The following is a 24207-nucleotide window of genomic DNA, read 5'->3' on the forward strand; positions in this document are numbered from 1 at the left end:
CCCACGAAAGGGGTGAAGAGATTTGGCCTTAGAGGTAAGCTAGCTCCGCGCTACATTGGACCTTTCCAGATCTTGGAAAGGATTGGAGCGGTAGCTTATCGTCTGACATTACCACCGTCCCTAGCAGACGTTCACGATGTATTCCACGTGTCTATGCTGAGGAGATACATAGCCGACCCAGCACATATGCTATCTGATATACCAGTTCCTCTTCAGCCTGACGCTACCTACGAGGAGGTTCTGGTACTGATTTTGGACCGGAAAGAGCGTCAGTTGCGGAACAAGACTATCCGGCTAGTTAAAGTCGGATGACAACATCATTCGGACGAGGAGGCTACCTGAGAGCTCGAGGATACGATCCGAGCTTGATACCCCCACCTTTTCACTTGAGGTATGTTGGTTAATTTACCGTTCAACATTTATATTCTTTATCTGTTGTTAGTACTTGCTGATGATAGATAACGAAAATTTAGGGATCAAATTTTATTAGTGGGAGAGAATGTAAAATACCGAAAAAGAGCGAATAACCATAAGGAAATTTTCCGAAAATTTTTCGGAGCTCGTATAATGAGTTTACGGGGATAAATATTGGGTCTCGGGAAAGCCTGTTTAGGCTACCCCGTTTAAGCGAAAAAAATTTAGTTTTTTCTTTGTTTTTTCCTTTTCTTTTTCCTTCTCCCCACGCGCCGTGCCCTAACCGCCCCTTTTTCTCAACCGGCGCCGCACGTGACGGTTCCTTTCTCCTCCCACGCATACAAAACTGAACCATCGCCGATCCCCTCTTTTCCTTGCTTCTCTTTTCCTTTTCTCCGATCGCGCCGCACCTCTTCCTAATTCTCCTCTCTTCCCCGATGCTTCTTCGCCCGATCCCGCGCCACTCCCCTCTATCGATCTCCGGTTCTTCTCCGATCGACGACGGCGTGGTGCGCTATGGCTAGGGCACGGAGGAAGGCTGGATCTGCGTCGTCTTCCAACAGATCGACCTCACCTTTTCTCTCCTTACGCTGCTCACAGAGCGATCCGCATCACTAGCCAGATTGGACTGAGCGACGTCATTCTTGTTTCTCTTCTCTCTGATTTCCGGCGATCTAGAAGGTAAGGGTTACTTAGTTAGAATTTGGGATCTAATTTTATACTTCAGTTGGATTCCTGATCTCCTTCCGTTCTAGTCAGTGTAGAATTTCAGTGAGTGAGAAGGGGTTGTTCGGTGAATCTAGATTTGGGGTGTTTACTTGGATGACAGTAGATCGACACACCTATATTGGTTAGGTTTTGGATGGTTTGATCATGGAGAAGGTGTCAAGGTCAGTGCTACCAGTAAGTTCCTCAAATTAGGTTTTCTTTATGTTGCCTTGATGAATCTGGACCTTCTGTTCTTAATTGGAGCAATAAGGGTGGATTCCAGCCAAGTGTGGTGCGCTATGGGGAAGTTTGCAGCAAGGAGGTCTTACTGTGGTATACCTTGTTTCCAGCCAGCAATTAGCTCATCTTGTTCTGTGTTCAACAACGGCTGAGCTTGAGGTATGGTGTAGGAATTTGGATACGTATTGTAGTTAGATGATTATGTGTAGATTAATTCTTATACGTAGGATGATGGTAATATGATTAGAACTTTACCCTAAATTAGCCGTGAGAATTTTATTTAGCTATTCATTAAATATTAACTAAATAAAAATGTATATATTGGTGACGCAGGACTTTGATTCGAGATGGTGTCTCAACGAGGGATTTATTTCGAATACGATCATCTTATTAGAGCGGGTATCTTGACTTATCTTTTTAGATATGTCATTTGATATGCATAGTAGTTTTTAACAAGTAGTAATAATTATGTTTCTTTTTTACATCGGTTTGTCACTACCGGATACCTGTTACATGCTTACTTTTGCTTACTTGTTATGCATTCCATGTTAGTACCCACATGATTTTATATGCTTATAGAGGTAGTGATATAACCATGCCTTATTATGTTCAGGACCTAGGGTTTATACCTTATCTGACCTGTGTACCTAGACCATTGATTTGGTCCATTTGTCCTATGATACACATTATGTAGAGATGGATAGGTTCAAGATATTTTCATGTTTAGTGACATGCACCATCTCGAATGATTGCATGCTGTGCAATAGTCGGCTCCATTATTGTTGAGCACATCGCCAGTTACATGGATCTGCACATACAATCACTCATGGGTTAGTGGTTTTATCAGGCAGGGTGTGTTGCAGTAGGTTGCTCTGTCAAGGGCTCCGTTGGTCCACTCATGCGTAGTGTGACGCAGCGTTGTAGCAGGACAGGGATCCCTCTCTGGACTTGCTCAGGGAGATGAGAGCATTGAGCTCCACTTATGATTTGGGGTAAGGAGGATATGTGTACTCTGATAGCATCTCGTCCACTCGGTCACTCATTAGGAGCAGTGACGGCAGAGTGCATGGTTGTCACAACCCTACCCACTCGGTCTCACCATCGTGTGTGAGACGGCTGACTGGCAGTAGGGGTGACCAGGACATGCCATTGGCATCATACGCATTGATGCATTTATTGCTTGTGTTTGCTGCATTTATATGCTGCATATTTGGTGGATGCATATATTTGGCATGCATACAAGATTTTTATATCTCTCGGTCTATTATCCATACACTAGGTCTTTGTTAGTATAATTTTTCTCCTATATATTTCAGTTTGCATTTATCATTCCTATATCAGGAGACTATACACATAATTATTGCTATTGGTTATTTTCTTACTATGCATGTCAGTAGTTACCCGCTGAGGAGTTGACTTACCCAGTTGTTATTACTATTTTCAGGTTGAGGCTGTCCGGAGAGTTCCAATCGCTAGTCCCCCTGCAGATCGCGAGGATATTTATTTGGACTTTTGGTTTTCTTATTAGACTATGCTTTAGACTTGTTCTGGTTTTGACACTTGGATCTTGTATGATCCTTTATTATCGTTGGGTTTTATTTGGATATGTTCTGCTACATGCCTGTCTGGACGGCAGAAGAAGTAAGTTGATTTTATTTGTGTCATTGTGATTTGTGTTTTATGGGTGTAGTTGAGTAGGAATATTGAGATAATTTTCCGTATCGTTGTTTTAGTTTGGTTTGTTTATTATCATACTGTGTGGTTGTTGCTTATTATTTATACATATGTTCAGCCGTGTTGGCCGAGGTATCTGGATTATTGTAGGAAGTTTCAGATTGTCACCCGTACAGGGGAGATGCTGCCGAAATTTCTTCGAGTAGGGACTACTCCCAGGGAGTGATAGCTACTGTCACCGAGAAGATCACCACTCGGAACCTCCTCGAACTTTTCCACGAACCAAATTCCAACCTCTAGACGTTCTCTAGCGCTCTCTGATCACCTCACAACTTCGCTTGCGCTCTCTGATCACCTTCGCAAACCTTCTGCTGCGATCCTCTCTCTCTTCTCAAAGGCCTGGACGCACCTTTATAAGAAGACCAAGGAAGACGAAGGGGAAAGGACACCCCTTTGGCGTTTGTAGCAAACAGAGAAACGAAGTTGAAACCATGCCCCTTCATCTCCTGTAACACCCAACACACGCGACCCCTCTCTGTTGGATCCCATAACAAGGCCTGCGCATTAGGGGCTTCCCTATAGGTGTTGATTGACATCTTGTTCAGTTCCCAAGTGAAGTGTTGTTTAGCCTGCTACCCCACTATTGAGGCTGCAGGTTCTTGCACTCGACGATCGGCTAGCTCTTGTTGTTGTTGCTCCACTATCTTTGTCGCTCGGGCTTGTATCAGTGCATCGAGCTCCTCTTGCGTTAGTGTTACAGTCGTGAATTGTCTAGCGTCTTCCATTTTCTCGTTCAGATGCAGGCTACGCTCCCACAGACGACGCCAAAATGATCTTGTCCAAAGACGCGAAGCTGGAAAGCCGAGGAGGTGGCATATATTTCCGCTGGCGGGATGAGGACCTCGCTCCTTTTTGCAAAACCAAACACCAGGGAAGGGGCCCTTGCATTGGCCCTCCGACGCTCAAGTTATAAGTAGGAGAGGAAAAAAGTGAGTACTAAGGATAAAGATTTTTCTTGCCTTTCTTCATACCTGACATCACTCTTTTATACATTTTCTAGTGACCCTCTATCTTCCCCTATTTAATGATATTGATTATCGACAGAGGATATTTTGTTTTATCTTCTTCTCATTTAATGATAGATGGAGTGCTTTATTTGGTTTCCTCTTTCATTTATTAATCATCTGTCTTTTCCTCTTTTATTATAATTTATTAATTCATCATGTGTATAATGCCAACACCATTCTCCGAACAGACGGGTGGCCCACTCGGCTCGGGCTTCCGGTCCGCTTAGCTTGTTTTCCCATCGACCGAGTTAACTATACTTGGTTACTCAGATGACCGATCAGATAAGGATCCCTTCGATAGGTCGATAAACCCCTTCATGCTCAGGTGTAATTGAACCTTGCTTAAGCCCTAATATTGATCACCTTAATTTTATCCTACATTATGATCATTAATTCGTATCATATAGACTCTTTTTTATTTATCGGTGCATCAGCACATAAATAGATTCTCCTCTCCTTGAAGTTTACAAAATGAATAATAAACACGAAGTCAAGAGAGATTGTCGACTCTTTTTCTGAATCATTCCCTTTATCACTCTACCTCTTTATATGTTTGATTTTAATTTGTTCATGGTAGCTTTTACTGATAATGTGTTTATTTGATGTAAAATATATAAAGAATATCACTTTGATCTACCTAGTTAGTCTTAATCCATAACTGCAGATTTAACTTCACACTATAACAACTACTATAATCCATAGCTGCTATATAATCGTACTAGCTATAAAATTATAATTGCTGCAGCTATGCATATCATTTACACATTTATTGCTGCCATAGTCCATCACCAATTTACCTTTGATTTAAGATTTAGAATATATGTCAAAGATAATAATAAGAATAGTGTAATAGTGTCGACCTAAATAATAATTATGCCATTTTATAAGGCGAACTATTGGGCAAGGCTAGACGTCTTTTTGATAAAAAAAATAAAATAGGTGTCTTTTGGCAAATTAGAAAAAAAAACGTTCTTTTAAATTTTTGCCCAATTATGTTTTGGTCATTGGGATTTTTATGTGCAAATGCTTATTATTTTCCTTGTATTAATTTTTACAATGAAACTAATCCAAATTTAGTTAGCCGATATATTCTTAAATTGAATAGGTTGAATTTTTTAATTAGATTAGGTTCGAAATGTATTATTATTATTATTATATTTTTGTTTATATTATATATCAAACTTATATCGATTAATTCTCAGATGATCAATTCGATCGTATAAAAGTTTTTTATCGACCATTATGATAAATCAAGAAGGCACCGATTAATTTTAAGATGACCAGTATGTTTGCACGGAAATTTTGATATCAGGTATCAAACTTACATCGATTAATTCTAAGATGATCAATCCGATCATACGAAAATTTTCCATCGACTATTAAGATAAATCAGAAAAATATCAATTAATTCTAGAATGATCAATCTGATCTTATAGAAGTTTTATACTGACCACCAGGGTAAATAAAAAAAGACTTACAGGTAGCAGACAATCTATCAGTTCAGCGTCGTTAGGTCAATCGTCCATTAAAAAATTTATCCGTTAATTTGTGAAAGATAAGACTCTATCTTTAAATATATGAGAGACTGAGAAAATATCCTGCCACTACATTATTGCCCCGGAGCACATTGATTTTATATGATCCAAGGTTTACATGTATGTTAATAAAGGGAGAATGAAAACCGAGATATTATAATACTATGCTATCATGTTACTAGTCCCCTAAGCTTGGTAAGGTGGAAGATGCATAGTGCATTTGTCAAACAACAAGAGTTTAACTTTTATGCAAGGTATATTTATGATGATTGAACTACCAGTGAAACTGGGACATCATGTCAAAAGCAATTAGGTTTTTTGAATTTACTTGATGGTTAAAATATAAGGTCAGACCGTCTATCTCGTTATGTCAAAAGTCATCGTGCTTTTTAAATTTATTTGATCGATGAAATATGGGGTCAGATTATCTATTCTAAGTTTAGTTTGTAAGATCCAGATATTTGATATATAAAAAAATCTATTACTAACAAAGTGACATACATAAATGGGCTCGGCCTAATACCCTAATTAGCCCTTACAATTCAATGAGGCCCCAGTGAGCCCAAACAAGTGTGTCGGAATCCAACCCAACTCGTTTAGCTTCTAAATCATTGAAATATTTGGATTTTGAGTTTGCTCACTAATATCTAATCCCAAACTCCGATTGCATATACAAATTTATTTTGAGTACATTTTATTTTTTTGAAAAATTTAGATCGTGTCAAATAACTGTCCCAAACTGACCACAACTATTGTGCCGCGTGGCACTACGGTACAGTTCTTCGGACTCCAGTCCTTACCGACTCCACTGCTGTAACTTGTTCCGCGATCGAATCTTAAAGCCACACCTTGTTACGAGGCAACGAATCGGCGACGTTCATTGACTCGCGCTGACCGTTGGATTCTCTGGGCGGGGCACTGGATCACGATTGTAAATAGGGCCTCCGGTGATCACACCGAAAGACGGGAACATCGCAAGAAAAGAATGTACGCAATTTGTACCCGGTGGGCCTCTGACAAAATTTAACATGAGAGTTGTTTGGATTGGTTGACTGATCTTTGGGTAGGTCTATACTGGGTAAGGACACGGGCAGTGAAGCGTTGGATCAGAGTGATCGACGGCTGGAATGACAAGGTGATCGCACCGCAGGGTCACGAATTAGTCCGCGACGATGCCCAGTGCTTCTCCCGCACGGACCACCCTTTTTAATCCTCCCATTTCCGTTGCCCTAATTCTTCTACGCTTCACCCTAGCGAGCAGCCACCACAGCACGAGTGAACCTTGTCGCCTCCCCTGCCTCCGACGATGGCCGACTTCAGGAATGCCGACGACAGCCGCGGCCTCACCGTGGATCCGCCGCCGCCCCCGAGTCACAGAGGTCGTCCCGTCTTTCCTTCCGGATTGGGCGTTGAAGCCACGGGTTCTGTGACTCATCTTTATCCTTTGATTCCTGTGCTATGCCTTTCGTGTATCTGGTTACGCCTCTGGATCGCTGTTTCCTTTTCCTCGCACCAAGACGTTGCGCTTCTAGTATAGGGGTTTCAGTTTGCTTCCCTCAGTCTTTTCCTGTGTTCGATTCACATGATATCGTTACCGCGTTCTTTGTTCTTTGTGTGATAGTGTAGGTGATGTTGTTAATTTTGATCGTAGATATTTTGATCTCGTACCCTAGACGTCGATCTTTCTACTGTAGGAAAAGAGAGAAGTTTGAAAATGTTGATCTTTTGCTCGTAGTTTCTATTCTTCCTCGCTCTAGTCGTTCACTGTACATTGTCGTGCTCGATTTGCCTCTCGGAGTAGAAAATGAGTGAGACAAAGGGATGACCTGGTATGACTACACCTGGCTAACTAATAAAGAAGGGAGTTCTTTTGCGTAGTTTTTTTTTGTGAATTTCGGGTGTAATCTCAAAATGAGTGTGATAAGAGGGGAGTTTGGTAATTTCCCCCATGCATTCACTCAATGGCTCAATGCAATTTAGACAGCTGAATTCCCCACTAACGCTTTTCACAACATAGTCATTGTTACATTTTCTAGATCTTAGCATGTTCTTGAACTTCTCAAGAGTAAAGGTATACGCAATGACATTTTTTCTTGGCATGCTTTAAAGTCGTGACAGTGGATTTAGAAATTGAGGTGTTATTGTAACTTTGACATTTGAAATGTTATTTATAATTTTTTTTTGGCAACCCCACCTAGTGGGATAAGGGTTGAAGTGCCCATAGTGCTTTCAAATAGCTGATTTAGTAATCTCTTCAATTTTTTAATAACTAGACATCAAATCAATCATCTATTGAGATAGTTGTGCTTGTTTTTAACCATCACCCGATTAAGTTGCTGCTGGTCAATTTGCACAACCCAGAGGGCTACGGTCCACCCTTGTCAAATGGAATCAGAACACCCCAAGGCTTTGATAATATACATTTGGACAATGACACGTCATTGGGCGCTTGATATCTAGATCACATGTTTTTAAAAGTGACATGTGGAAACATTTGCAATCTCACCCATGTTGGATGCTGTATCAAAGGCTGATCAATGAAGATCCATTGTTCCTTGTTATTGTCATCAATTCACTTCGTCTTTAAGTTAAATAACTGTGACATATTTTATTCTTGTATAATAACCTAAACAGTCAGTTGAAAGATGAAAACCATACCGTTATAAGCATCCCGAGTCATTGGCCATTAAAAAGATAAGGAGCAATCTTTGAGTTAGTAAATTGATCTTACTGAATTTGCAGTGTGCTTATTTTAGGTTTGTTTTTCTGTAACTGGAGTACATTTAGCAAGTGAAATGTTTCCTTTATGAACCAAAAGACTTATGAGTCTTGACACTATCCTTCCTGTAATTGGATTATTTTTCTGTGCAATCATTTTTTGCTAACTTTATTGTAAATGCAAATCTGATTTTTGCAGACAATCAAGGGTCTGAGAATTCTATACCTCTTTCTCCTCAATGGCTGTTTTCAAAGTCAGTTGATAACAAGGTTAGGTTTATGGATCTGTGAACACTACATGATTTTCCTCTCTGTAGTGTAGGTTCACCCATATGTTCTGCAAAGAGAGCTTCTGCTACGAATTATTATTCTTACTGCATTTGCTGTTCATATGGCATGATCTGTCTATATCTTTGGTAAATGTTCAATATGTAATGTTGTGTCTACATATCTGCAGGAATTGGGCTCCATTCATGATAACAAGACAGATGATGTGAAGGCATCAGTAACTGTTGATGGTTATGTTAGTACTGGAAAGAAAAAGGAGGCCTTTAGGCCAATCTTGCATGATCCAGAAGGTGGTCGCCGAGACCGGTGGCATGATGAAGAGAGAGAAACAAATTCTGCCATTCGCCGAGACCATTGGAGGGAGGGAGACAAAGAGCTTGGTGATACACACCGAACAGAACGCTGGCCTGAAAATAACTCCAAGCATTCTGGGGAAACACGCACTGACCTGCGACGGGAGAGCAAATGGAGCACGCGTTGGGGACCAAGTGATAAAGAATCTGATAACTGGCGTGGGAAGTGGTTGGAGTCTAGCAAAGGCAGTAACGCGGCTCCTGACAAGACCTCATCATATTTCACTAGTCATGGAAAGGACATGAATAATCATGGAAAGGACACTGAAGGAGATGATCATTATTCTCGGTCATGGAGATCTAACTATGGTTTAGGTCGTGGGAGGGGAGACTCTAATTACAACCAATCTCAAACTCCTCTCAAACAGCCTAATATGCATGGCTATAGTAGAGGAAGAGTAGAAAATGGGATATCATCTATGTTTGTTGGTCGTGGAAAATCTAACTTTGGCACGAACAACAAGAACAGTGATACTTCTCGTGTTCATCTAGTGGGTTCTTTTCATGAGAAGTTTGATGATACCTCTGGAGATCTTTCCAGCAAAAGATATACTAGGATAAAAATGCTCGATATATATAGGAAAACTGATATAAAGAGTATTAGATCATCATTTGATGAATTTGTTGGAGTTCCTTCCCTAACTCAAGTGGAAACATTGGAGCCCTTAGCATTTTCTGCTCCTACAGCTGATGAATCAGTAAGCAATTAGATGATCTCTTTGGTCAGAGTTTTTTTCCCCCTTGCATCCCTTATGCTATTGATAATTGTAGGTCATCATCAAGGGAATTGACAAAGGAGATATTGTGAGTAGTGGCGTTCCTCAACTGTCAAAGGAATCTTCCATTGGGAGGTCTACTCCAGAAGCTGTCCCAGCTAGGCAGAGTAAATTAGGTGCCAATCTTTTGTTGTTTAGCTTTGTATAACTCTTTCACGTTGGATATTTTATGTTTATCATGCTCGCTCAGTTTCCTGTTTCTTTTATATTTATTGCATGCAGATAGTAAATATGACCTGCCAAATGCTGTGGATATTTATAGAGCTCAAATTGACAATTCCATGATGGAGAATTGCATTCCTTCTGAGAGCCCACCATACGATAAACAGCAGTATCAACTCAGAAATTACACAATGCTAGATACTACTCTCAGTAGATCTCAATCAAATTCAAAAGGTATAATAGATTTTTCATATATCCTTGTAAATTTCATTTTGTGTAGCCCTGTAAATTTCTTATTAAATCTGTTCTATTGGATAAAATTATCTTTTTATTTATTTATTCTTTTTTGTTTCTTTCTATTGGACGGATATGTATTTTATCGGTTAAATCATTGATATTTGCTATTGTCTTTGTAGACCTAGATATTGTTTCAACAAATGCAGACGAGATGATTTCTAAAGATAGTTCTCGGTTTGTGGCAACATCATCTTTTGTTCCACAAAGATCTCAGTCAAGTGGGGACTATAAATCTGGTCCTGTATATGGTAGCAATGCTTTTTCCTCGGAGGTTTCTCTAGAGCATATGCGCCCCTCTCATCTACAGAAAGATATAGAGTCTAACACTGACGGAGTTGGTGTACATTCAGATGCTAAAAGCCATTCCTCTATGAATAGGCAACCATCTGAATTAACAAAGGAAGCTTATTCTTTTATGTCCAAGGATGTATTGGTTGGGAGGAAGTTGCATCCCCCTTCTCCAGAAGATCTTTTACTATACTACAAGGACCCTCAAGGTCAAATTCAAGGTCCTTTTTCTGGAAGCGATGTTATTAGTTGGTTTGAAGCAGGATATTTTGGTATTGATCTGCAAGTCTGCCTTGCAAATTCTCCTGCTGATGCACCTTTTTCTTCACTTGGAGATGTTATGCCGCACTTGAGAGCAAAGGCTGGACCACCACCTGGATTTGGCATGGCCAAGCATGTTTCCACAGTGGATAGCACTCCTAAGGGTAAATTTCCAGGTCCTAGTAGCATTCTCACTGGGCTCAGTGAATATGAACAACGAGACCTAAGTATTGCTGCAGCTGAAACACAAAATCGGTTCTTGGAGTCTTTGATGTCTGACAATAATAGCAGTTCTGCTTCAGAAACCTTCTCTTTCAATAGAGGTTAGTTTTTGTCTGAATACATGTTCATATAACTGTCGGTAAGGTCCTTGTGTGTTTTTTATAAGCACTGGCTTCCTCTTGTTCTAGCATTTCTTTGTGATACTTATATTTGTTTTAAGTTCAGGTTTGCCTGGTGTAGTAGGAGAAAGTGGGAGTGAGACAAATTACCTCTTGACACAAACCAGGTTGTTGGAAAGGCAAAGGTCTTTAATGAATCCTGTTTCATACTGGTCAGGTGGTGATTCATCATCAGCGCCCGGACCCAAAACAGATTTGGTTTCAGACTCTTCACCATATTCTAAACTATTTCCGTCAACTGTGGACTCTCCGGTCCAAACTCTTAAACCTCAGCAAGTTGACTTGCTGTCCCTTTTGCAAGCTGGTGCTGATAAGGCAGTTTCACGAACTGGTGGATATGGTGCATCTTTTCTTTCGAATTTTTCAGATGCTGCAACAGGAAATAATCCCCTTCATGCTGGCACTGAACATCAAGCTGAGGTATTGAGTATGCATTATAATCAACATTTGCCATCTCAGATACGATTTGGAGGTCAACAGCACAGTTTCCAGCCAGTAAACCAATCCTCATTACCTAATTTAATCTCTCAACATAGTGATCCTTCATTTATTCCACCAGATAAATTTCTTCCATCTGAGATGCACCAGGATCCGCGATTGCTAAGCTTGTCGCAACAACAGTATCTGCTGTCTCAACTTCATTTGCAGTCTCAGATTCCTGCTGCTCAATTACCTGTGTTGGAAAAGTTATTATTGCTCCAGCAGCAGCAAAAGCAAGAGCAGCAGCAATTTATGATACAGCAACAGCAGCAACAACAGCAACAATATCAGCAAATGCTTTCCAATGTGCTTTCCAGTCATCTGTCTCAGCAACAGTTCGGTGGTCCTTATGTTCAAACATCTGTTGCCATGCCGACAGGCAAGATAGCTACAGATCATGTTGTGCTTCAGAGAGGAAATGAACAATTACAGATTGGTCAGCAGATGCCAGTTGCATATGAAGGTAGTCGAGCATCGTATCATCCCAATACTAACCTACAAAGTTCCCTGAATGTTAATTCACCGACTTCTGTACCTCTGTCTATCCCCTTTCCACATCATATCCTTGACCAAGGAATTACTTCAAACGAATCAGATACTCAATTTGTGATGGATAATGTTGCTACTCTTCCTGATACCAAAACAAAACAAGAGATGGCGGATGATTTGAATTTCTCTGAGACTCGAGGGGAGTCAGAGAAATCGGGTCTTGAATCCCAAAATATGACTCAGAGTTTGAGTGGTACAGAGAAAGAACAAGAGGTACCACAAGTGTCTCAGGCTCAAGATATTGCTCCCCTTGGTTTAGAGGACAGTCGATTATCTACTGATTTTGCACCTCCTATGACTGATCCAGTACATGATATCAATATTTCTTCATTAGATCTCAGTGACCAAAATGATCAAGCTGTCCCTAACAAAGTTGTTGAAACACAAGAAGTGAAGAAAAATTCTGAAAAGAAATCTAAGAAGCAAAAGAAATCCAAGGCAAAAATTGTTGTAGATGCAGGGAAAGGATTACCTATTTTTATTTCTAGCAAGGCATCAAACGTGGATACTGAAGTTGGTGTAAATGCCAATGAAGCTAAATCTGAAGTGCTGACTGATGTTTCTCTAGCATGTACTAGTGAAATGTCTGAACCTCAAAGTCCCTCACTGGCATTCAATGTGAATCCTTTACCCAGTGGAACAAAAGATGAGGAAGCCAATGCGAATGTAGTTGCTACACCGGGTTCCAATCTGAAGGTATCATCAACTCAGTGGGCATGGAAATCTGCTCCAGGATTCAAACCTAAATCTCTTCTGGAGATACAACAGGAAGAACAGCTGAAGGCACAAAGAGGGATCAGTTCTGAAACTGTTGCAGTGACACCTGCCAAAGTTGTTCCATCTCCAGCCCCTTGGTCATCAATAAGTAATTTCGAAAATAAGCCATCCAGTGATACTGTTCTAGAATCAAATACGCTCCTTGTGAACTCTGAAGATCCTCTTAAGTCAAAGGGCAGGAAAAGCAATTTGCATGATTTATTGGCTGAAGAAGTTTTGGCCAAGTCAAATAAAGATATTAGGGCTTCTGCTGGCAATGCTCAGAGCTCACTTCTACCACTGCTATCACCAGGTCAGGCAAATCTTGAAGCTTCTGCTGTTGATGACAATGATTTTGTTGAGGCTAAGGATACTAGAAAAGCTCGCAAAAAGGTATCAAAGTCGAAAGCTGCTGGAGCCAAGATACAACAACCAGTTGGTTCCGCTGAATTGGCTGCATCCCCATCAACTGTTGAAAAGGATAAAATTACACGCCAAGTACAAGGAAAAGAATCTTTACCGGCTCCTCCTGCTGCTCCATCATTGGGGGATTTTGTTCTTTGGAAGGAGGATCAATCAAGCTCTGTTCCTCCACCAGCATGGTCATTCGACTCTAAGAAACAGCAGAGACCGGTATCATTAAGAGACATTCAGATGGAACAACAGAAGAGGTCTGGAACTATGCAGCAACAGCAGGCTCCAATATCAACAGCTAAAGTCCAGCCAAACCAGGCAAGTCGTGGAAGCGGGACTTGGCAGATTAGTGGAACATCACCATCTAACATTGCATCATCCCATCAGTTTGTTCCACAAGTTTCAAATCTGATAAAACCTAGAACTGAAGATGATCTGTTTTGGGGGCTGCCTGAGCAATCAAAACCAGAACTCAAAAGGTATATTCTTTCTTATCACAGTTCATATATTAGCATCAGAAGTGTATTCCAATTTAATTGCTATCATTGAACAATTTATTGTGTGATCTGTGAAGGCAAAATTACTTCTACTCTTCTGTTTTCTTCTCTTATATTTATCTGGTTTCATTTATTTAATCACTTCATCTATCTTATGATCTGTTCTTATTGCTATAATTATTTTTAGATTCTCCTATCAGTTTTTCAGTTGATTTGATTAAAGATAGAGCATTCAATACTGTAGTTTAACCAATCAAATTGAATAGAGGTTGACATAGACCGAAAGTTGATGAATAAACATTGCATTTTTCATTAGTTGAATCAATTAGAGTTTAAAATGCATGAAACATTAATACAATTGAGAGCTTCGGACTTAGCCATGTAGATTTCCATGGAGGGATATATTGATTTATGCAATTGAAACTCAAATAGCAAGACTAGCTCAGCTTCTGGTTGATGTTATGTCATAACAATTTGCTGTAGTTACACCTTGAATCCTGATACTTCTGTTTGTCCCTTCTGTCCACGAATACCAGCGTTTATTTTGATCATTGCTAGGTATGGTAATGTGGTTGATATGATTGTTAAAAGTTTGTTGATACGTTTTGGTGAGTGTTATAGATATGGTTTAGGCAATAGTCAGTGAATAATAAAGTTAGCATGCCTAGTTGTTACTACTAGTTGGTTCCTCTCAATTCTTAATTTCAAATTTTTGATGATTACATCCTGCTAGAATTTTTTTCCCTTCCTGTTTATGCTGATCATATTTTCGTTTTTGATGCATGCATTTGTACTATTGCAATTTTTGATGTCCTTAAAATTTCAAAGATAATATTGATGAATTTATGTCTAACAGGCCTGACTTCCCTCCAACCGAGAGCTCTGTCAGCAGGGCAGCTAAAGGCAAAGGAGTTTCTGGAGCAGGAACAGGGCAGAAGGTTGGAAGCAGAGGTTTGGATTATACTCTTTCCTCACCTTTGCCCATTTTGAAGGGTAGGGGCGTTTCTTCAAAGAACTCAGGTAAAGAAACTATCCATCAATTCCACCAGCGACTTGCTTGTAAGAGTTTATGTTTCTGACCCCCTCTTTGTTTTTCTCATATTCAGAGGCGATGGAATTCCAAGATTGGTGTGTTAATGAGTGGATCCGGCTCACAGGGACTAATGGTACTTATTAGAACTTCCAAAGATTTGTTTGTTTTTCTGTGCCCCGAAGTAATCGTTACATGAGTTTTCATTCGTGCATCAGATACCAGTTTTCTGGAATTTTGCATAAAGCAGACAACGTCTGAGGCTGAGATGCTATTGCGAGAAAACATCGGTTCTCTGGATCACAATCATGATTTCATTGACAAGTTCCTCAACTACAAAGAGTTCTTGCCATCAGATGTCCTGGACACTGCCTTTGAGTTGCAGAAGACCCACCCTATATCTGTGGAGGACTACAGTCACCGGAACTCCAATGCCGTAGCTGCAGCAGCTGTTCCTGATCCTGATGAAGGCACAGATGATGCCTTCGATGGGCAACCCAAAGGACGGGGGAAGAAAAAGGGGAAGAAGGCGCAGAAGGTGAGTTCGACGCTCTTGGGGTTTAACGTTGTCAGCAACCGCATAATGATGGGCGAGATCCAGACCCTAGAAGATTAGGATAAGCACTTGAGGATTAGGGCAGACAGGACCTAGGGTTCCTGAGTGTACATACCTATTTATCTAAACTAACTCCTTTTTTGTGTAAATTTCTTCCCATCTTTTTTACTGCTCTTGACTTGAAATGTGTCATGTATTTCAGAAATACTTGAAACTTCCAAGAATTTTTTTGCAAGGAAGCATCTAAAGACTAAAGCAAATCATGGCTCTTCTTCAAATCTTTCATCTTTGCCTCTCCATGCAAAGTAGCTTGTTCCATTGCAGGCCGCCTTCGAACGGCGAAGATTAAATCACGATCGGATTCTAGGGCTGCTAAAGGTTCCTTACTGAGCACGAAAGCTTCTCTCCCGTGAGTTCCTCTCGGGATTCTCCTACCAACCCTTTTTCTTCTCGGCGACTAGCAGTTTCTGTGTTCCGATCCATTGAATTTGCTTCAAAGGAAGACTAATTAATGAGCACGATTTTAGTGCAGACTGAAGAGAGGTGATGGTAAATTGGTAAATGAGTACAGTTGAGCAGTAGAAATCTCTGCTATATGATATAAAAAAACATATCTTGTCAATCTAAATCATGATTTGTGGTGCCAAATTTGTCCCTCATCATCATGGAGCTTCGCATTTCCACTTCCTCTTTATTGTCTCCTCACTGGCCAGCGATGTGATGCCTACTGTTCTTTTGTCTTTTCCTTTTTCGTTCCCTTCTCTATCGCTGGTTCTTATGCTGAGTCCGTATAAATTTAACAAGTGCAAATTAAAGGCATCGGCGCTGGAGAAGTAGAGAGGAAGCGGCTAGAGTAACGCAGTTGCAGATTCAATTGTACTGAGTCAGTGTAAGTTTTTGATGAAAGAAGCAGCAGGTAGGAGGCGGCAGAGCGCGGCGGCGTCGCCGTGCGCGGCGTGCAAGCTCCTCCGGCGGCGGTGCGTGCAGGGCTGCGTGTTCGCGCCGCACTTCCCAGCGGAGGAGCCGCGCAAATTCGCCTGCGTGCACAAGGTGTTCGGCGCCAGCAACGTCAGCAAGCTCTTGCAGGAGATGGCGGAGCAGCACCGAGGAGACGCCGTGAGGAGCTTGGTGTTCGAGGCGGACGCCCGGGTGCGCGACCCCGTCTACGGCTGCGTCGCACTCATCTCCTCCCTCCACCGCCAAATCCAATCCCTCCAGGCTCAGCTCGCCCTGTCCCAGGCCCACATCCTACACCTCCGCATGCGTCGCACCGCCGCCGCTCACCTCGCCTCAGGCGACCACATCACTTCCGCCTCCGCCTCCTCTCTGTCATTGGAAGTCGATCAGACGGCTAGATTTTACTAGCTTCGCTTCTATATCAATTAACATGTAGCTACTGAACTTCATGATGATCTATGTAGATATGCTTGAACTGGAATGTAACGCAGAGCATCAAAATTTATGTATTCTCTCGTCAATTCAAGTAAGATTTAGTGATTGATCGGTAAGAAAATGCATAAAGTTTGAAGGTCACTAGAAATTAGCAAGTGTTTTCCAAAGCAACAGAGTACATAATTATAGGAGACGTCTGATACGCAAGCAAAGTCAAAACTAGCTAGGAAGCCCCCTCAAACTAATGCCATTGCCATTGTCGAGCTATTAGTGGAAGTCCCTCGCCGGAGCGCCGCCTCCGTCGGATGGAGCGGATATGGCGAGGTCCGGCCACGCCAAGTTCCCGCCGGCTCCGCTGCTTCCTACCCGCCACGCGTCTCCCGGCTCGTCGAGCAGCGAGTGGGACCAAAGCAAGGCGTGGTGGCCCAGGCCACCGAACCCCATCTCCTCCGCAGCTGCCCTGGCGGCGCCGCAACCGAGCCCCAGCCCGAGCCCCAGCCCGAACCCTGCGCGGCTGGGGACGAAAGCCTCCTCCATACCGAGCAGCCCGGCGCCGCCGCCGGGGAATAGAGGGCCACCGCGGCCGGCTGGCGAGTCGGAGGCTGCCACCGCATCAGTCGATGCCAGCGGAGGCAGGGCTCGGAACTCGGGGGCGCCGGCGGGAGCCGGCGAAGGGCGGAGGCGCTTGCGGGAGGCGCCGCCGATGGGAACATTGCGGAGCGTGCCGCCGAGCGTCCAGTAGCGTCGGCAGGACTTGCAGAAGTGCCGGGGCTGCGACATGTTGTAGTTGTTGTAGTAACAAAACTTCGTGTCCCGCGACTCACACCGCGGGCACCGCTCCCTTCCAGCTCCCGCAGCCAGCGCCGGCTCCCCCTCCGCCGCCCGCCGCCGCCGCGACTCCCCTGTCTCCACCCCCATCCCGCTCCCCTTACAACTCACAACGAAAGCTTGATCTTTCACTCCCCAAGTAGCTAAATCAACCACACATCAAGGACGATCGAATTGAACAAAGCCGCAAGAAGGTCGGAGGAGGATTTATAGAAGGCAGAACAAGAAGAGGGGGAAGTGGTCTCGGGATGCGCGGTAGAAAAAAAAAATAGCCGAACATATTCGACGTCGTTGTCTCGGTCTGTACGGATTGAATTCAAAAGCTGAGCCATGGAAGTGGAAGGCGGAGGAGGGAGGAGGGCGTTGGGAGGAGGGAGGGAGTGGTCCGTACGCTGCTAGCTACACGGCTTAACTTAATTTCAGAGGACCGCGATTAGGCGATGAGAAGCCGCTGTCTTCGCCTCCAATCCCTTGGCTCCTGTGCTGCTGTTTCCGCCCACTCCACCGCATCGATCCTTTCGATTACATGCTCTCTCTTCCCCCACCACCACCACCACCACAAGCAGCTCTGATCAGTTCGATCCACGGCATGCATGCACGAAGCCAGAGCAGAGTCGCGCAGAGGACGACAGTGAATATCTGCTGAAACTGCTGCCGAAGCCCTGGCAAGTATGCATTGCATGACTCTCGAAGAGGTTTGAGAACGCGCCACCATTGTCGGTCGATAGCTAGCACCAGCTGCTGCAATTTGGCCGCTAGCATTTTGGAATTTGCTGACTTGCTGCCCACCGCAGCTGCTGAACCAACATCTGTCACTGTTCGACATGCAGCAGCAACAGTGCATGGCGATTCGACACTATGCCACTCCAAAATTTTTGTCTCTGTGCGGGTCCCAAGGAGGAGACGAGTCAAGGAAGTGGATGGAATTGGGAGAAGCAGCGGGACGTGCTCGCGAGGGATGGAAAAAACTGATGGTTCAGGGAAAGGAGTAGAGACGCTGAGTACGATATAGAGTCGGGTGTGTTTTCAGTTAGGGAGGGATGCCCATGGAAGGAGGAGACGAAGATGGCGGTGCGAGCATGAGCCATGGTGGCGCTTCAACAGTAGATGGTGCCATGGTGGGAGTGTGTCGCAGTCTATGAGGTAGGACAACAAGTAGGTGCTGTTAGGTCTCTGTCACTGGAATAGCTTGGTGCAGGAGACATTTATATGGATGGCTGCCTTTTTCCTTTGTAAACATATAGCTAGCGTGCCAAAATTCAAACATAACACTGATTGATTTTGTGTTTATTATCATTGATGTGTCGGATAGAGCGATCTGCATGTGGCAGAGCCAAGTTAAAATTCAAACCGTCTGATTAAATTGACCCAGACGACCGACTCAATCTTAGGGGATCAGCTCAGTAGACTCCACTTGCACGTACCATCAGACTCCTCCCACTCGTAACATAACTACTTCATTCATGAACCGTTTCTCTGGAAGACATGGAGAACGGGAGCACACACTTTGAAGCATGTAGGTAATGAATGTGCACATCCACGATGAGCGTATACATTTATCTCTTTAAAAGGTTGTCTACTACCGTAAGAGCATGTATGTGTAGACATAGACATTTTAACTCTTCTCCTCTACAATTTTTCCCTTTCTCCAACCGTAGTGCTATCTTGAACAAATCAGAGCCAACATCTAGTTTAATTCAATACTTTTCTCTTTCTCCTCTACAATACTTTGTGAACTTAAACTCTATGAACAGATTAACTCAAAACAAGTCGAGAAAGATATTACTCTTTTAGTAGGTTCTCCAAAAGAAGATAAACAGAAGAATAAACCAGAGCCAAGATTTGAATCTGACTCAGAAGACAAAGAAGAACAACTTATGAACATGGTCAGAAAAATGTTCACAAAAAGAAAGAACAACTTCTTGAAGAAGGATCTACAAAAGGTAATCAAGTTAAATGACACAAAGGCGAAGATCATATCCTATGGGTGTAACAAGAAAGGGCACTACAAACACGAGTGCCCAAAGGTGAAAGACGACAAATCCAAAACAATCAGAAAAAAAGACACTCAAGGCGATGTGAGACGAATCATCTTCAGAAGAATCAGATGTCGAATATCTGAATTACCGCGCACTGATCATAATAGGATCGGAATCAGAAAGCGAGTTGGAACAAGGCGATGAGTCTGAGGACGAATCAAGCATGAGTCCGTACTCGTTTCCGAAGGTTCGAACAATGTATCTTCTATCCTAACCTCAAAATTCTTTAGAATTATCACATATTTAAATAAAAAATTAATTAAATATAAAAACAAAATGAAACGCTCCTTGAGGAAAATCAACACCTCAAGGAACAGATTGAAAATACAAATCCAAATCAAGTTGTAAAACTTGAGGAGAAAAACACAATATTAAAGAATGAAATTAACAAACTTAAATGATTGTTAGAAACTTTTACCACTAGATCTAAGCGATTGGATTTAATTCTTAAAACCCAAAAAGCTGTATACAATAAATGTGGGCTTGGATACAAATCCAGCTCAACAAATAAAATATTTATATCACTTATAAGCAAAAATAAGAAACAAACTAAAGCTTGGGTTCCGAAAGCGTACCTTACCACGCAAGTAGGGCTCAATAAATTTTATATACCCAAAACTGAAATTCATTATCTAAAATCAAATTCAACTAAACCCATTAACTCAAAACTAAAGAATCAAATAATAAAATAAAGTCAAACAAGTGAAACTCAAATAAATCAAATAATTACCATCAAGTTTATTATAACTATAAAAATAAATGACATAAATCTAAAATATAAAAACTCAATAATTCAGGGGAGACTCCAAATTAGTTGACACCTCCAAAATATTAGTTTACCTGGCTGGGTAAGTAAAATTAGATCCAATAAGGACAAAAGTTTAACTTGAAAAATAGCACTAGAGAAGTTTTGGATGATAGTAAATTAGAGAAGCTCTGTCTATATATGTCTAAGAAGATATGACTTCGACATGTTGTATTTGGCTTAATAGAACTAACTGAAGCTACCCTCTACCAATCCTAGCTAGTTAGACCAAAGTTTTGTTAGTAAGTTTAGTGGATATGACTATTTGGAAAACCTCGAAGGTATGATTACTCTAATGATGTTCAGGTGACTCACCATAGCCCAGAAGTTTATCTGAAGAATGTCTATTTATTGAACCCAAAGCTAAACTTGAATCTAACACAAAGTTAAACCAAACTTTGAAATTCAATTGAACTCATCTCACAAAACCATAGGATCCCTTTTGTTTGAAAATTTAGACTAGTGAGATGAATAAGGATAATTTAAAAGTAAATTAAATCTAAATAATTAAACTGAAATCAAATAATTAATTCATTAAAATTTTGTGCAAATAATTTTAAAGATATTGCTGGTGTCTGAAAAATCTTAGATTAAGGGGGAGGATATTTATTCGGATAATTTTTAAAATTCTAGGAAAATTTATTTACTTATATTTTCTAAAAATTTTCTATTTGGTTAGTTTTCCAAAATTTATTTTGGCCTTAGCCTAGATCAAGCCCCTAGAAAACATGATCATATATAATCCTGTCCGAAAGTCGATGAGATGGAAAGCTGGGGATGTGGACGTTCCGCTGATCGCTTGTAGACTCCACTCCGCCCTGCAAAACAGATGACGTAAGTGCCGAGTTAGAGAAGGGGTTTCCGGCGTTGGCCCTCCGACGCTCAAGTCAGTCACCGACGATGAAGCAAAAGGCGGAGCAACAAGAACGAACACTGTAGCGCATATAGAGTTCCTGTAGCGCGCGTGCACGCTTCCCCAGGTGGGCGAGCGTCTCAAAGTTTCTCCTGAAAAGACTTGTCAGTAAAGTGTCCTTGATACAATACCTTAACGAGTCGAGCATATCTTTGATGTGATAGTGGAAGCTTTTATCGTACAATCTTCTTGTCGACCATGCCCGGTGTCAACGACACTAACTCCCAAAAGGATATCTAGAGATAATCACAATGAGTCTTCAATGGCTGTCCGGCCGACCGGTTAGGTCGCTCGGCCAAATCTCCTTCGACGATCGTCCTCAGATGACCCTCCCTGTGCTAGGCCGGGTTTGGTAGGCGGCGATCTCCGTCCGAACGACTTCTTGGCCTGCGACCATCGTCAAGTCCGGTATCCAGGCCGAGCGAGGTAGCTGCTAGGCCAAGATTCTACCTATACTCTTCTCCTCCGTTTGGCGTCCGACAATAGACTCGAGTGTTGGCTGTCTGTTGTACCTCCCTGAGTCAAAGGTGGAGTCAGATCGGAACCCTCTCCTCTTGGTCGGCCACCTGATCTCCTGATCAGCCATATGATATCCGAACGTTGACCGCCTTGACTTGGACCTCTATCGTGGCAACTGACTCTGTTGGGTGGACCCCTCCTTATCACCGTATCAATATAGATCTAGGAATTAAGCATCTCACAAACACACTAGGTTACCTTGCTTGATTGTGTATGTATAAATATAGAATGGTGTGAGATATATATGCATTTTGCCTGAACTTCAGATGCTTATATCAGTGCATCAACATAACTCTGGGCGAAAAATACAACAAAATATTGATCAAGTTTTTTTTAGTAAATATCTAATTGGAAATAAATACTTGATTTGACTAATCAGGTAAACACTACTATCTTCTTATAGTTAGTTAGTAACCATGGGTTAAAAGGATAAAAAATAGATGAATATTTTTAACTAAACTTTTATTACTACTACTCTTCTTAAATTTTTATTTCAATTAGTCTTCTAACCTATGTTAACTTAATCTTTGACTTAATTACTAACTTAAATTAATCTCCAATTAATTAATTAATGAAATTAACTCAAATAACTTTTAATCTTGAATTAATTAATCTTCAAGTTAATCAATTTAATTAACCATTAATTAAGTTGACACTTTTTCATAAATCAATCTTATTAAGCTAATTAATCATCAAAATTAATTTAATCTATGTTAATTAACTTGAGTTTCAACTTAATTCCACAACTTGAAATTAACTTATAACTTATATAACTTATTTAATTTAATTAATTCTATAAATCTACTTAATTCTTAACATAAAGAATTGACCTAACCTAATTATCTCTTAACTTATTTAATAAATTAATTAAAACTTTCAAATAAAATCCTTAACCTTAATTAAAAATAACTAAATTAATCATTTTAACTTTATAGCGGACCTGTTAACTTAAGATAAATACTTAATTATCTTCTTTACTTAATTTTCCAGGTTCACTTAATAAAAGTTAATTAAACAATTTATCTTGAATCAATTTGTCCCTTAAATTAATATTTAACTTAATCAGTTTTAACTTAAATAGATCCTTAAACTTAACCCTTAAGTAATTAATTATAAATAAATAAATAAACTATGAACGGGAGCTCAAAACTAGGGGTGCCCGCCCCTGGTATCGGGATTCGGGCACTTGAATAGGGGTCTAGGCGCCCTACACCGAGCCCCCATTCCAGACACCCGAAACACCCTATAAAGGGGGGGAGGGGTAGGGGTGCCCCTGACCTTTGCCCCTCATCCTTTTCTCTTTTGCAAAAAATCCCTCACCGGATTTTACTGTTGGTGCAACATCCCTCAGGTCAAGGTTGACCTGGTTGACCAAGCTGAGTCTTGGTTTGAGTTTAGATGTTTGACAATAAGATGTTAATTGAAGAAGAGTCAAGTAGGTCAAGGTTGACCGAATACTTGACTGGGAAGTCCTAACTGGGAAGCTAGGCAGATGGAAAACCCTAGTGAGTGAAGCTAGGTGAAAGTCCTGGTGAGTGAAGCCAGGTAAAAGACCTAGTGAGTGAAGCTAGGCAGATGGAAAACCCTAGTGAGTGAAGCTAGGTGAAAGTCCTGGTGAGTGAAGCCAGGCAAGGGAAAATCCAGATGGATCAAGGATGATCGGACATCTGGTGTTGGGGAGTCCAAGTAGGTCAAAGGATTGACTGGATACTTGGCACGAGGAAATACAGATAGGTCAAAGGGATTGACCAGACATCTGAATAGGAAAGTCCAAGTAGGTCAAGGGAGTGACCAGATACTTGGCATGACGAGAAAAGTCCAAGTGGGTCAAAGGAATTGACCGGACACTTGGTGGGAAGTCCTGGCAGGTCAAGGGAGTGACCAGATGCTAGGCATGATGTACCAACAGGTCAAGAATGACCGGATGTTGGTTTGGGAGTCTTGGAACTTGGTTTTGGGCAAAAACCAAGTGCTGGATCGATCCAGGAGCTGGATCGATCAGTGGATCGATCCAGGCTTTTCCCAGCGAACAGAAAGCCTCTGGATCGATCCGTGGATCGATCCAGATGTCCCAATCGATCAGTGGATCGATTGGGACGCGGCTGCTTCGCGCGATAAGCGCTGGATCGATCCGTGGATCGATCCAGGCGTTTTTCCTAGAGCACAGAGGCGCTCTGGATCGATCCGTGGATCGATCCAAAGCCTCCCCGATCGATTGGGAACATTTGAATCGATCGGGTTCCGACC

General features: G+C 41.7%; 3 protein-coding genes across 4 annotated transcripts; 2 read left to right on the plus strand and 1 right to left on the minus strand.

Annotated features, from left to right (window-relative positions):
• Nucleotides 1-6860: 6860 nt before the first annotated feature.
• Nucleotides 6861-15699, plus strand: LOC122055496 (protein ESSENTIAL FOR POTEXVIRUS ACCUMULATION 1-like). 2 transcript variants are annotated; one of them, XM_042616960.1, is made up of 10 exons: nucleotides 6861-7017; nucleotides 8556-8626; nucleotides 8814-9695; nucleotides 9769-9889; nucleotides 9996-10169; nucleotides 10352-11104; nucleotides 11229-13860; nucleotides 14735-14898; nucleotides 14985-15044; nucleotides 15127-15699. In XM_042616960.1, exons 1-10 carry the CDS (start codon nucleotides 6945-6947, stop codon nucleotides 15522-15524), a joined length of 5328 nt encoding a protein of 1775 aa, XP_042472894.1. In that variant the 5' UTR covers nucleotides 6861-6944; the 3' UTR covers nucleotides 15525-15699. The 2 variants fall into 2 exon arrangements, with proteins under 2 accessions (XP_042472894.1, XP_042472892.1); XM_042616958.1 differs by having other exon boundaries at nucleotides 6862-7059.
• Nucleotides 15700-15840: 141 nt separating this feature from the next.
• Nucleotides 15841-16930, plus strand: LOC122055498 (LOB domain-containing protein 4-like). Its single transcript, XM_042616962.1, has one exon. The coding sequence runs from the start codon at nucleotides 16365-16367 to the stop codon at nucleotides 16827-16829; it is 465 nt and encodes a 154-aa protein (XP_042472896.1). The 5' UTR covers nucleotides 15841-16364; the 3' UTR covers nucleotides 16830-16930.
• A 47-nt stretch (nucleotides 16931-16977) lies between these two features.
• On the minus strand, nucleotides 16978-18392 carry LOC122055497 (dof zinc finger protein DOF1.6-like). The gene has a single exon (XM_042616961.1). The coding sequence runs from the start codon at nucleotides 17772-17774 to the stop codon at nucleotides 17124-17126; it is 651 nt and encodes a 216-aa protein (XP_042472895.1). The 5' UTR covers nucleotides 17775-18392; the 3' UTR covers nucleotides 16978-17123.
• Between the last annotated feature and the right edge of the window lie 5815 nt (nucleotides 18393-24207).

Source organism: Zingiber officinale, chromosome 3B, assembly GCF_018446385.1.
Source record: "Zingiber officinale cultivar Zhangliang chromosome 3B, Zo_v1.1, whole genome shotgun sequence".
Classification (NCBI taxonomy): domain Eukaryota; kingdom Viridiplantae; phylum Streptophyta; class Magnoliopsida; order Zingiberales; family Zingiberaceae; genus Zingiber; species Zingiber officinale.

Excerpts from the sequence above, each read along its gene's own strand:
- LOC122055496 (XM_042616958.1), top strand. The coding sequence starts at position 6,945 with ATGGCCGACTTCAGGAATGCCGACGACAGCCGCGGCCTCACCGTGGAT. Across the intron at positions 7,060-8,555 it reads ATTGGGCGTTGAAGCCACGG|ACAATCAAGGGTCTGAGAAT; the intron begins GTTCTGTGACTC and ends TGATTTTTGCAG. Across the intron at positions 10,170-10,351 it reads ATCTCAATCAAATTCAAAAG|ACCTAGATATTGTTTCAACA; the intron begins GTATAATAGATT and ends TTGTCTTTGTAG.
- LOC122055498 (XM_042616962.1), top strand. The coding sequence starts at position 16,365 with ATGAAAGAAGCAGCAGGTAGGAGGCGGCAGAGCGCGGCGGCGTCGCCG.
- LOC122055497 (XM_042616961.1), bottom strand. The coding sequence starts at position 17,774 with ATGGGGGTGGAGACAGGGGAGTCGCGGCGGCGGCGGGCGGCGGAGGGG.